The sequence below is a fragment of the Caretta caretta genome, chromosome 22, assembly GCF_965140235.1.
Source record: "Caretta caretta isolate rCarCar2 chromosome 22, rCarCar1.hap1, whole genome shotgun sequence".
Classification (NCBI taxonomy): domain Eukaryota; kingdom Metazoa; phylum Chordata; order Testudines; family Cheloniidae; genus Caretta; species Caretta caretta.
The window spans coordinates 23,586,838-23,599,427 of NC_134227.1; the positions used below are offsets into that span (position 1 = coordinate 23,586,838).

The following is a 12,590-nucleotide window of genomic DNA, read 5'->3' on the forward strand; positions in this document are numbered from 1 at the left end:
CAAAGTTAATTCCGCACATGGATGTAAAAAATTAGAGGGAACATTGCTGGGGGTGCAGTGAATGAGTTAATTCTTTAGTCCTCTGAAGTTGGCTACCGGGCAAGGTCCCTCCCTGTTCTCAGTGGAATTCCCTTAAAGAGAATTTGGCTGCTGGGGTCTGCAAGTGAGATATGTGGGATCAGCTTTAGGTTGAATTAGAACTTTGTTACAAAACTGCCATTCAGCTTGGCATAGACAGTCTCAGCTGAACGGCTGCAGTAGCTTTGGGGCTGCAGGTCAGGATTGAGGGGCATCGGCATAGCTGTGTGGGGGGAGCCCGACACTGAGGTAACTAAGGATGGAGGTGACTTGGCAGAGCAGCATGGAGAACCTGACAGGCTACCAGCCTGGCCTCTCTCTGGCTCAAGTGGGTGCTTATCAGTCCCAGGAGCAATAATAGTTCCCACAAAAATTAAAAAGTAAAGTGAATCCCCCTGCAGAGCTTATGCAGATGCCACTTCTGATGTGCTGCAAGACCTTCGGGCAAGTGGGTGACAGCTGGGCTCAATGCAAATAGCAGCTGTTCCTGGTGCTGCTCTGTGGAGCTGAGCCAAAAACCTTTGCAGCTTGTCAGGAAGTTAAACTCTCCTGTTGTAATGATCTCCCCTGGGATGGGCTTTCAGGCTGCTGAGGTCCTTGCCTTTTCACCTCTCTGCCTGTCTGGCTCTCATTGCTCTGGTCCTGTTTCCGCTTTTCACTCTGCTGCTTCTCTCTGCCCCAGTACGTGACTGTTGACCAGCTCTCAGGGATTCTGGGCAATGTCAGAGCTGACCTAGGGCTAGCCTCTCCTGCTTCCCCATGGGGCCATCCCACTTCAGGTTTCGCCCCTCAAGCTGCTTCGTCTGCAGGCTGCCTTCCTTCTCCTGTGCCACCTCTCTCCTCTTCCTTCATCTCTGCTGAGGTTTGTGTCCATTGCATTTTCCTCTTGCCACCCTTTGCACTTTCCAGGGGAACACTAGTGGCTAGCTGGAGGGAGGGCTTGTAAAACCTCAGAGGTCCCAAGCTGGGCGTCAGCACCCCCACACCATGTGCTTGGGATGGGTCCCAGAGAGAGGCTACCAGGCAATAGGGATCCCTTCTGGCCTGGGATGCAGTCTGAATCCTAGCAGGTAGGCATGCCCAGCACAGACACCACTAGCATCATCAGTACGTTAGCTTGCCTTGGCGACTTTGGCAAACACTGAATCATCAATGGAGGCTGATTCCTCGCAGTGCAGAACACCCACATGGGGCAGAGGAAGAGCTGGTCCTGCTGCATGATCCCTCCACAGTGCCACACCAGCTCCTCTTGCCAGCTCTAAAGCCTCCAGACTGATTTAATGTTGAGCTCTCATTTGGCTGTGATGAGGGAGCAGCATGGCTCACCCCTGGGGCAAGGTGCCCTGTGTGGGTGTGTCCGGCCACAGAAGGGAAGGCAGATGTGGGGCTCTGGGGCCTATGACCCACAAGCAAGTAGGGAATTTTGTTTGCTCTGGATCCAGATGTGCAGCTGCTCTAGGGGCTGAATCCTTTTGCCAGGGACTCTTGTACTGCTTGGTCCGCTGAACTGTCTGAATGAGCGCCCTTTGCTGGGCACTGCCATGCAGCCTTGAGGGGAGCTTGTTTCCCAAGAAAGGGGTGTCCACCTGGCCCTGGGAAGGTCCATCTTTGGAGTCTGCGGTGGGACCTGTGTTCCAGAATTCAGAGCTGAATTTCCGCAGAGCCCTGGAGTTCAGGGCTGTCTGCGCTAGGGGCCAAGCATCCCGCACTGCCATGTCAGTCCACAGGGTGAGGGAGACGGGCTGGGATCCCCAGGTTCCCTCTCTCACTGCAAAGCAGAGTTGTGTGCTGCTCCCCTGCCCAGTGCCCTCATCACAACACTCAGCTGGAGGAGGAGCTAGGACTGGCAGCAAAGGGGAGCAGACCCGGTAAGTGGTAAGAGTTCATGGCCTAGGACTGAGTTTATGCCAGGGATGTCTGACATCTTCCTGTGTGTGCAGGGTCCCTTGTGAGCCTTGCGGCATACCATAGGTGGAGGGGGAAGGAATGACACCCTTTTGAGCCCCAAGCCATGGGCTTCTACTCAGAACAATCTGTCCCAACACTCCTGGGTTCAAAAGGGGTTTGAGAACACAGTGTCTCCGTCCCAGCCAGCCCGACCTCGACCCTGCTGCACTGTTGCCCCGCTTTGCTGCAGCTCCAGGGTGAAGCAGGAGTAGCTGTCTGCACAGCTCCCATTGCAAGTGTTGGTGCCTATGTCCCCCCTCCCTGCCTGTGTCCTCTGCTGCCTTTCATTTATCTCAGCCCCGCTGTGAGGACTCACAATGCTCCTACAGGGCTTCCGTGCCACATCCAGTTGGTTTTGCTCTAAGCCATGCAGACTGCGGTTGAGTGTCTGTGGCTTTCCAGTGCTCGCGGGAGCGCCTGCTGCTCTGGCTCCTTGATGATGGGGTTGTGGGTGGAAGATCCTGGACCTGTTGTCAGCACAATGCTGGGATTTGGCTGCAGATGAAGGGTCCCATGTTTTAATTCCCAGGAAGAAAGGGATGGCGCCAGTTTGGGCCCCTGGTGGGCTGCAGGGAGCACTGGGTTCTGTTTCCCTCTCCCCACATCCAGGTCCCTGGTGTGAGCATGCAGGGATGGTGCAGGGTTTCTCTTACTGTTTCATCCTCCATCTCTCCCCTCCTGTCTCTCACACCCTCTCTCTTTAGATGGAGAAGCAGCTTCAGGGGGGCCCAGTGCAGCTTTCTGCCCTGGATTTAGAGAAGTGGTACATGGCTGGCTTCGAGGCCTCCTCCCCTGCCTCTCCTCACTCTTCCCCTCCTCCTCTTCCTGCTAAAGCTCACTCTTCTCGAAAGCTGTTCCAGGTAATTGCCCCACCCACTCCCCATCTCTGGGCCCTGCAGGGGTGGACAGTTTTGGCCTTTTGGGTGCTCACAGGCTGCAGGGTTGGGATCACAGAGATGCCTAGGGAGGGGGCTCTTGGCAGCAAGGCCAGCTGCAGCTGGACTCAGCTAGTTAGATTAGTGAGACTGGTCACCCAATGAGGGAGTTTCCGAGCTAGGGATGTTCTGAGTCCCTTCCCAAAGCCAGCTGGGATGGAGGGAAGACAGAGGTAGTGTGACCCAGATTGCCAGTTAGTGTCAATTGACTCCGCTCCCATGAATCAATGGAGCCAATTTGCTCCCTCAGTAGATTTGACCCAGAATTTGGTTGTTGCTTTGATTTCCCACTGCCTGGCTGGGTCCGTTACTCTCACAATGTTGCAACTGGCGATTTGGGGGGAGAATTATTCGCTCAGGGAAGTATTTATTATAATTTATGCCATGTCATGCCAGCACACGGTGCTCAACAGACACATTAAAGAGCCCCACTCCTTGCCCTGTCTTGTGTAATTTAGGGTTCGTCTCCACAGAACACAGAATCAAAGTAATGAAATGATTTGTAGTTCACTTTTAGTTACTCCACTGCAAGTCTGTGAGCCCCAGTGCCAAGTGAGAATGAATTAAATAGATTATTTATCAGTGTAAGACCTGTTGCAATAGCTGCTCATGCAGATTTTCCCTTGGGGAGCTGATGGTTCAGGTTACAGCCCCTTTCGTTAATTGGGTTCCAGACCAGCCCTTGATCTCAGCTGAGGAACAATAACCTGTTGAATGACATTAATGAGTGTGGAGAGGAGAGAAGTACCCGCAGTAAAAGGCCCCCTCAGTATACCACAAGTCCCAGGCACCAAACCCCAGGAAGTAAGAGCTAACCCTCTCATGTCCAAGTCCGCTGCATGCAGCAGCAAGCTTCTTTAGTGCCTGGGGCTCTTCAGAGGAACCAGAGCAGCAGCAGTGGGAAGGTCTGAGCCCTCAATCTGAACCAGTGCATGTGCCATTCCATCTTCGTGGAGGTTGTACTGAAGTTTGTAGAGGTGACTCAGCACAACCTTATGGGCTCTATGCTTACTCTCAATGAGTCCAGCTCACAGGAGCTCAGCTGATGAGTCCAAAAGTTGCTTTTTCTCCAGGTTGGGACCCATCTCCTCACCAGGGGTAAAGGCTCTGCTATTGGAATAGAGTGTAAGGCAACCTAGAGGCCAGTTTGCTCTCACTGTCTAAGCCCTTGAAAGCAAGTGTGAGTCACAGACACTGCATCTGGAATGAAACACAATCTCACTGTAACAAGGTCTCTTCTCAATTTAACAATGGGAGTTGGTTTTCAGAAGGGCAGGTGTTTGCTCAGAGAGGGCACGTTCCTGGGCCCTGGGTATTTTGTACCCTGTGGAGCAGCTGGCCAGCATGGGGCACATTCAGACAAGATGGAGCAAAGCTATGGGGAATATCCTGTAGGAAAGGAGCCTGTGCTGAAGGACTGGGGCTGAAGGAGGGACGTAACTGAGATTAGCATTACCTCTGCTGCTGTTAACAAGCTGGGCTCTCAGGCAGCTGCTGTCTGCGCATGTGTCTTATATGTTGAAAAGATGCAGATCCTTCAGGTAGATCCAGGTTGCCATCGTATCAGAATCCCAGTTTATTCTCCTGTTGCTACCTAGGCTCCTTTCCCTTCTCTCTGCCTCTTTTGGGGTTGGAGTGGTTCAAATGCCATGAATCTCTGTTACGGGTGCTGATGGCTCTGATAACCATCAACTCTCCCTAAGCCTCAGCCAGTCCACAGGGTCCTGTGCTGTGGCCTTCATCTGCCCTTCTTAGTCATGTCTGGGTTTGTGTCCAGGTCTATCGTGCTAAGATGGACAGCGACCCTGGCAGCAGCCTCCCACGCACAAAGAGCGGGTCTGCATCATCCTCACAGCTCAGTGTGGCCACGCTGGGACGCAGCTCGTCCCCAAAGGTATGTGCTGAGGGGGGCTGCAGTACCAGCATTGTCACTCACTTCCCAAAGGAGGGGCTTGTTCCAATCCATTGACCCTGGGGTGCCTGGGCTCTGGGGCTCTTGGTCTGTAGGAAGATAGTTGGGGGGCACAGCCTGGAACCCTGACTTGATGCCCTTTCACAGCAGTACAGCAGGTAGATCTATTAATATCTCCATCAGCCAGACTGTGTATAACTAAGGCCCTTTACTGCAGTTTGAGCCCATGAGCCAGGGACTTGGCATCCCACAGGGGCTTCCTCATCCTTGTTTTTTCACATCCCTAGGGTCCCCTGCACCCACAGAATGGCACAGGTAGCCTGCCACGGAACCTGGCAGCCACACTACAGGACATCGAGACCAAACGCCAGCTGGCCCTGCAGCAGAAGGGTAAGTGCCTGCTCCAAGGGCATCCCACAGCGGGGTGGGATTCAGTCTGCCCAGGGAGCGATAAAGGAGATGCTCCAAAATGCGCTGAGTGGTTTCTCTGGGAGCTGGGGTTGCTCTGCCCTTCCCAGGATGTTACTGCCCTTGCTTGTGCCATGTGTCCTGCACAAATATCTCTGCTCATTATGTGTTACTGCTGGCTGTGGTTCATTAGACATCCCGCCTGGGGAACTCCCAGTGCCTTTCTCATGCAGTGGTAGGAGGAGAAACACCCACTTCCTAAGCTGGCGGCAAACAGTCTCTTTGCCTGGAGCTTTTACTACTCTGCCCTCCTGAATGATGCAGGCCCAGACCATGCTCTAGTCTGGCTGTGCGTCACAAACACATGAGGCTCTGGTGATGCTCACAATTGAGAGACAGGGAAGGAGGGTTACCACCGATCTGCCTGTGGAGGGAGGGTTGGCTTGAAGAGAAATTATCTCTTTGTGAGAATGGTCCTGGGTCTCTTGCTCCCTGGGCTGGAGTTACCAGAAACTCAGCAAGTACCCAGCCCAGGTTGGGGAAATCCAAATCCACTGGGGAAAGATGCCCAAGCCTCTGCAACTTGGGCTGAGCTGAGCCTATGGTTTCTCCTCATGTACTGCACCTGCCTCCCAGGTGCTGGGGGATCGGTAACTGTTTGTGTTAGGAGGGGGGCCTGAGAATACCTGGGGGCCACAATTGAAACAGAACAACCATCTAGGTTGCTATAAGCCCCTCTCACTCCAAGGGGTGTGTCAGGCTGCTGCCTATGCCACTGGCTTTGGAGTCTGGAGCAGTAGCTGGGCCTGTCTTCAGAAGGGTGAAGGGCTGAGATGACCCAACTGGGATTTGAATCCATTTCCCGGGAGTCAGGGTGTCTTAGCTGATGCTTGGCCCCTGAGGCCATCCACTGGAGCCATAAACATGCCCACCATGAGGTGGTCTCTTCTAATGGGGGAGAGGAAATGAAGGAGTAAGGATCCTTTTGACAGTCTTTTGACTTTAATATGACCGGTCAAGTCAGCTGGAGTAGACCACGAGGATCATGGGAAGGGGAGAGGTCAGGACTCTCGCAGGTGGGTGGGGGGATGTCATCACTGAGTTGTCACATGCTGCTTTGCTGCACGTGAGCAGCATTGGCCTGTCTGGGCCCAAGCGCTCAGCTCAGCTGGCAATTCCCAGGCTCTGTCCATGCTTGGCCCTGGTCATGCTCCAGTGTGGCTGTTGCTAGCAGTTGCTGTGACCCATGTGCGCAAGGCTGTCTTGCCGGAGAGCCCAGCTAGGCCTTTAGCAGTTTGGCAGGATTCTCGGAGGAAGAACTCCCATCAGTGATAGACCCAGCAGTGCTCCCAACAGATTTCATCTTGCGACTCGGTTGCAATCCCTCTGACCCTTGTGAGATCTGTTCTTTGGCAAGACAATAGCATGGTCCTGCAACACAATGAAATGTGGCAGGTCCCATCTGCCCACAGTAACCATGCTGGGCTGCAGCATGGCTGATCGAACACTGTAGATGAGACTAAAACCTTAGCTAACCCTGCACAAGGGCACCCTTCCCAGCAGCAGCCGCAGGGAGAAGGCAATGCCCAGAGGAAGAGGAAGAAGCCAGTAGCCTACCAGGTTTGGTTTGGCTCTGACACAGACATTATGGCTCTCTCATGGTCTCTTGCTTTTCCCCTCACTCCCAGCTCCACACAGTGCATCTCCAGCTGTTACACTCCCAAGAGAGCCATTGCAGCCAGGCGATGTGTCAGTTAGAGAGTAGGAAAGGCTAGGACTCCTAGATCAGCCCTAGGACTTGGAAAGGCTAGGACTCCTAGGCAGCATCATGGCTGTGTGGTTCAAGAAGACACCTGATGCCATCTGCCAAGGGTGGGGAGGAGGTACAGACCCAAGGCCAAGGTGTCAGTGTGTCCGTGAGTCCGTCTGCTTGCAGTGCTGGACAAACTGGCCAGATGCTTCCGGGGCATCTTCCCCTAAGAGCATCTCCAGCTTGCACTTGGGAACCAGCTTGTTTTCCCCTGGCATTAGGGGCTGGTGCTGACTGACGCAGATGGCTTGTTCCTGACCAGCTCAGGTTTTCCCTGGATCAGAGAGCACAGCCTGGAGGGAAGCCCTGAGCATTTTTCTCCCCCATAGGCCATGTCAGCCAACACCTTTCCTACTTTGGTCAAATGAGCTCTGCAGGACCCTGCCTGCCTCCTCTTCCTGCACAGCAGCATCTCCAGTGACAGCAGCTCAGTTTGCGCCGTTCGGTGCCTGTGCCTGCCAAGCAAAGTGCCGAAAGCTGGAGCTCCTTCAGGAACCTACTGCCTAGTCCTTCTGCCTCTCTGCATCCCCCCTCTCCCTGCTACACCCCCCAAAGCCCCACTGAGCACGCGAACCTAGTATCAGGCTGCCTAATCTATGAATGCTTTGCCCAGCCCTGCCAGAATGAAGCATGCGCCCTCCCCTTGCTGTCTCTGCTCTGAGTGTCTGAGGGGATGGGCTGGAGGCCAGGGGAAAATAGAGACCCAGCTGGAATGGTCCATGCAAGCTGGGAACCTTGAAGGTTGGATCTGGTTATGTGCATTTTTGGCAGGAGGGAGGAGTGGGGGTAACTGATCTAAATGGGTCTGGAAAAGGTGAGGAGCCCCTTATGGAGCCACATTGGGAGCTTCCAGTGCATCCACCCAGTGATCCAAGAACACAGCATGACAGTGGGGTGTGCCGTCAGTGGCCAGTATCATCCAGGCAGTTTGGGTCAGACCTGCCTGATTCCTGTCTCACTGCCAGCTCCCAGATGGGAATTAGAGCTGGGTAAAGTCGCCATGCGGCAGGGCTGCTGCAGCTGCACAGTAGTGGCAGTGGCTCCAACTCCTCAGGGTGAGTGACTTTTCAGGGAAGCCCTGGTTTCTTGGCTGCTGCATGGCAGCAATGTGCATCCTGCCCAGAGACCAGGCTTATCCCTGGCTCCTCACATGCACAGCAGGGAATTCCCTTTGCCTTCAGACTCAGTCACAGCTGTGGTTCGAATCCACATTTATCTCTATTCCACTTACTCTGCATTCCCACAGTGCTGGATAGGGGCTGCCACAGGAGCTGTAAAGAGGTTTGGCCATGGGTGATGGAGTTCTCTGAAGACTTAGTGTGCTGCTTTCCCTTTGACTGAACAGGCAGACATGAGGAGACAGGGGCATGTTTGTCCTGGGAAATGGATGGGCATGCACAGTGTTTAGCAGGGTGGGTATTCTCGCACTTGCATGGATATCATAGGAGAGTCTCTGCTCACCGTCATTAATGCTCTGATAGGTGTAGACGAATTTATGGACACTTAGACAGCCACATACTTGTAAGTCCAATCACGCACTATGTGGACTTAGTCCATGACAGCTGGATGCACTGGGCAATTCAGACTCGTGCCTTCCTGGCCAGAGATGGCACAGTAGTAGAAGCTCTGTGTGAGCCATGAGCCCCAGGCAGTAATGGCGCTGGGCACAGAGTGCAGGCTGCTTGAAGGCTGCCTGCCAGTGCCCAGGCTGTAGCTACAGTAGCCAGTCAGGCCCCCTCCTTACCCCTGGTGATCTGCCCTCTGTTCTTCTTCCCTGGGGTACAGGGCAGCAGGTGATTGAGGAGCAGAAGCGGCGCCTGGCGGAGCTGAAGCAGAAAGCAGCTGCTGAGGCGCAGTCCCAGTGGGAAGCCCTGCACGGGCAGCCTCACTACCCCCCTTCTTCCTACCCTCCGCTCATGCATCACTCCATTCTCCATCATCATCCTTCCCATGGCATCGGGCACCGGGCCGAGGACATGGACCACGCCTATGACACACTCAGCCTGGAGAGCTCAGACAGCATGGAAACCAGTATCTCCACTGGTGGCAACTCAGCCTGCTCGCCTGATAACATGTCCAGGTAATCCGGGCGCCTGCTCCAAGCCTCCATGGGCAGGGTAATACCTGCCCTCTGGGCAGCCTGCGGAGGGGAGGGGTGCACACGGGCTGGTCCCTGTCCTGACAACAGGTGATGTGGAGAGAATCCGACCCGTTCAGGAGAGCACATTCCAGATGCCTGGCCTGGCCTAAGGGAGCAGCCAGCTGGTTTGGGACAGAAAGCCTTTCACCAGAGGGCCGCCAGGTTGGTAATGAGCAAAGCATGTCCACTGGCCTCTGTATGAGGTGAACTGGGAGGGGCTCAGGGGCTAAGGTGCCTGAGGTCTCTGATGGGCGTTTACTCCGGGCAGCATCTGCCACAGCTCACACGGCCGTGGCAACACTATTTTTAGCAAACTTGCTAGATGAGAGTTAGCACAGGTGCATCTACATGAGCTGAGAATCACCCTGCCCCCACAGCTGAGGGCAGGAGCCTGGTCATTCAGGGCAGGGGGAGAGGGACCTGGTCACTAGCAGGAGGGAGGGCTAGTTAATAAGTGCAGGGGCCTACAGAGTTTCACTGGGTTGACAGATGAGACATTTGTGAGCATTTCTGACTTCATTGCAGCCACCTTCCATCATCCATCCCACACACCCCAGCCCCGCTCCCCTTCTCTGAGACTCCCCAAACTCCTCAGCACTCGTCTCAGAATCCTTGGGCAATAACAGCCCCCACCCCCAGCTGATTGTGGGAGGGTTGGATGAATCTGGTGAAGCTTGAGGCTGGCTCCCCTTGCTCTGCCCAACATGAGAGCCTGACTGTCAGGCTCTAAGCGCAGGGTGTTGGGAAGTTACTGGGCTGGGCTGTGCACAGCAGCCATGCAAGTTGGGGATTTACTGGCTTGTGTATGCTCTTTGGGAAGGAATTCAGAGCTCAGGCGTGTCAGTAAAATCATGAATTCTGTCTGTCTGGAGGTCCATCCTGGCTCTGTCTGCGCTGCAGCAGGGTGTTGGCAGAAAAAAAAGCCCATAAAACTTGTTCATGTTAATTCTGTCGGTGTCTGTGGTGATTGGTGGTGTGAGGCAATCCTGTGGCAGATGCAGTGTTAGAGGCAGCTCTAGATGTATGAGAGGCATTGGGCTGGAGCAGAGCAGGCTGTGTGGCCCCATTTGATTCTCCAGGTTACCCTCTACAATGACAGGTTTCAGAGTAACAGCCATGTTAGTCTGTATTCGCAAAAAGAAAAGGAGTACTTGTAGCACCTTAAATTGGTTAGTCTCTAAGGTGCCACAAGTACTCCTTTTCTTTTTGCCTCTACAATGAATCCCTGACTGCAAACAGATCCCAATAAAACCCATGGTTGGCATCATAGCTTGGACCTACAGTGTTCTGCATCCCAGATCCAGGTCCCTCCCCTCAAGCGAAGGGAGAATTTCCCTTAGCTGTTCCAGGGCCTTTATATTCTAGCCCTTTGGGACAGGAGTTGTCTTCCTTCAGGCAGCACCACAATACATTCATACAGATTTCCCTGGATCTCAAGTGAACGATCCATGTGTGGGTGTCTCCCTGAGGGGGACACATGCTCCCAAAATGTTTGTGGACCCCTGCTGGGCTGAGACAGAGAGGGGGGTGCAGTGTCCCAAGTGCAGAGGGACTCATCATACCTCCTCCACAGAGTAGATGCCACTGCCAGTTAATCCCTAAGAGCCCTTTCTGTGAAAAATCATTCCCTCACCGAGGTCTGGCTCACTAGTCTTGACCCTGAACTCTCAGGAATCCCATGCTCGCCCACCCCTGGACACTAGTTAGGCAGCAGGGCCAAGCAAACTCCCAGTTCCCTAACTGCTATCCTTTCCGGACACACTCTCCACCTGTGTGGAGCAGCCAGGCTCCTGGCCCAAGCGGGGATTGCAGGCTGTGATGGTATCAGCTTTGTCTTGCAGTGCCAGTGGGGTGGAGGCAGTGAAGATTGAGGAGATGGAGAAGATGCTGAAAGAGGCCCATGCAGAGAAATCTCGCCTGATGGAGTCACGGGTGAGTTGGGTCTGTATGCCAATGCTAGGGAGCTACACTCAGGAGCATTCTCACCCTCTGTTTATGGGGACGAGGAAACTTGCATGGAGAGGGGATCCAGTCTCCAGGGTTGCCAGCCATCCACTGTCACACCCACAAGTCCTGCGTCATTGAGTAGTGCCTGTGGTAGCTAATGCCAGGCATGGGGTAGGCAGGGCAGAGAGGGGATCTTGCCATGTCCTTTACTTGGCAGGAGCGTGAGATGGAGCTGCGGCGACAGGCCCTGGAGGACGAGCGCAGGCGACGGGAGCAGCTGGAGCGGAGGCTGCAGGATGAGACGGCTCATCGGCAGAAGCTGATAGAGAAGGAGGTCAAGATGCGAGAGAAGCACTTCTCCCAGGTGAGGGGAGGGATGTGGAGCAGAGAGGAGGGCAGAGCAGGGGATCAGGGGGCAGTCCTTTTCCATCTGCCTCTGGTGTTAAGGAGGCTGCATAGTGCCGTTTCAGCCATAGACCTAGCATCCATGCATGCATGGAAGGTGCCACCTGGCATGCAGTTCTCTTGGTCTGATGTTGGAGCATCTGGGGCTGAAGGGTAGGGAAAGGGTCAGGGTCTCTTGTCCCCTTTTGAGACTTAGCCAGCACAGGCCCCATGGCACTCTTAGCATCCAAGATACTGCCACCAGTTGTGTCACCCTCCTAAGTGCTCAACTCTCCCACTTCCTTTACTCTCAAGGGCGGCGACTGCCATTGGGGTGGCACTGACGAGGCTGCGTTGCTTCTCCAGGCACGGCCATTGACCAGGTATCTCCCCATCCGCAAGGAGGATTTCGACTTGAAGACACATATTGAGTCCTCAGGCCACAATGTGGACACCTGCTGTCATGTCATCCTGACCGAGAAGATGTGCAAGGGGTACCTGGTCAAGATGGGTGGCAAGATCAAGTCCTGGAAGAAGCGTTGGTTCGTCTTCGACCGTATGAAACGCACAGTCTCCTACTATGTTGGTAAGAGCACCCCACTGTTGCCCTACTTTCCCCCAGTCTCTGTACAAATACCCCACCCAACTGCCACCAAAGGTGTATTTAACCCTCAGGAGGACTCATCATATCCATGTCACTGATGGTGTCTCAGGGATGTCTCTCCTGCTGTGGCTGCCAGAATCCCTGGCTCTAGCTAACCCATGTGGAGTCTGGCTCAGTTCCAGCTGGGAGCCAGCCTCCATGCTCTTGTCTTGCTGCCTCCTTCTCTGTGAAGCCTGGTGCTGACAGTGCCTTGCCTTTCTCTCTCATGCAGATAAACATGAGACGAAGCTCAAGGGAGTGATCTATTTCCAAGCCATAGAGGAGGTTTATTATGACCATCTCCGCAGTGCTGCTAAGGTGAGGCCTGGGTGTGGGCTGGGGAAGGGGAAGGGCTGGCTGGTTAATGCTGTTCCTGGGAGGATAGG

The 12,590-nt window shown here is 54.3% G+C and overlaps 2 protein-coding genes across 23 annotated transcripts in view; one reads left to right on the forward strand and one right to left on the reverse strand.

Annotated features, from left to right (window-relative positions):
• Positions 1 to 12,590, forward strand: part of PHLDB1 (pleckstrin homology like domain family B member 1) — a 142,259-nt gene that overhangs the window by 117,679 nt on the left and 11,990 nt on the right. For 10 of the 22 annotated variants that reach the window (XM_048827297.2, XM_075122223.1, XM_048827299.2 and 7 more), the window contains 9 exons: positions 761 to 940; positions 2,730 to 2,885; positions 4,738 to 4,854; positions 5,160 to 5,262; positions 8,876 to 9,170; positions 11,072 to 11,162; positions 11,395 to 11,541; positions 11,877 to 12,147; positions 12,437 to 12,522. In XM_048827297.2, coding sequence (XP_048683254.2) covers positions 761 to 940; positions 2,730 to 2,885; positions 4,738 to 4,854; positions 5,160 to 5,262; positions 8,876 to 9,170; positions 11,072 to 11,162; positions 11,395 to 11,541; positions 11,877 to 12,147; positions 12,437 to 12,522 — 1,446 coding nt within the window. Of the gene's footprint in view, positions 1 to 760; positions 941 to 2,729; positions 2,886 to 4,737; positions 4,855 to 5,159; positions 5,263 to 8,875; positions 9,171 to 11,071; positions 11,163 to 11,394; positions 11,542 to 11,876; positions 12,148 to 12,436; positions 12,523 to 12,590 lie in introns of those variants that run through there. The other 12 variants (XM_075122235.1, XM_075122237.1, XM_048827304.2 and 9 more) reach the window with 6 other exon arrangements.
• The window catches only part of TREH (trehalase), a 44,156-nt gene continuing 37,829 nt past the window's right edge, over positions 6,264 to 12,590 (reverse strand). Inside the window, exon 15 of the mRNA XM_048827306.2 lies at positions 6,264 to 6,711. Within this exon, the coding sequence (XP_048683263.1) occupies positions 6,640 to 6,711 (72 nt within the window). The 3' untranslated portion in view covers positions 6,264 to 6,639. The remainder of the gene's footprint in view (positions 6,712 to 12,590) is intronic.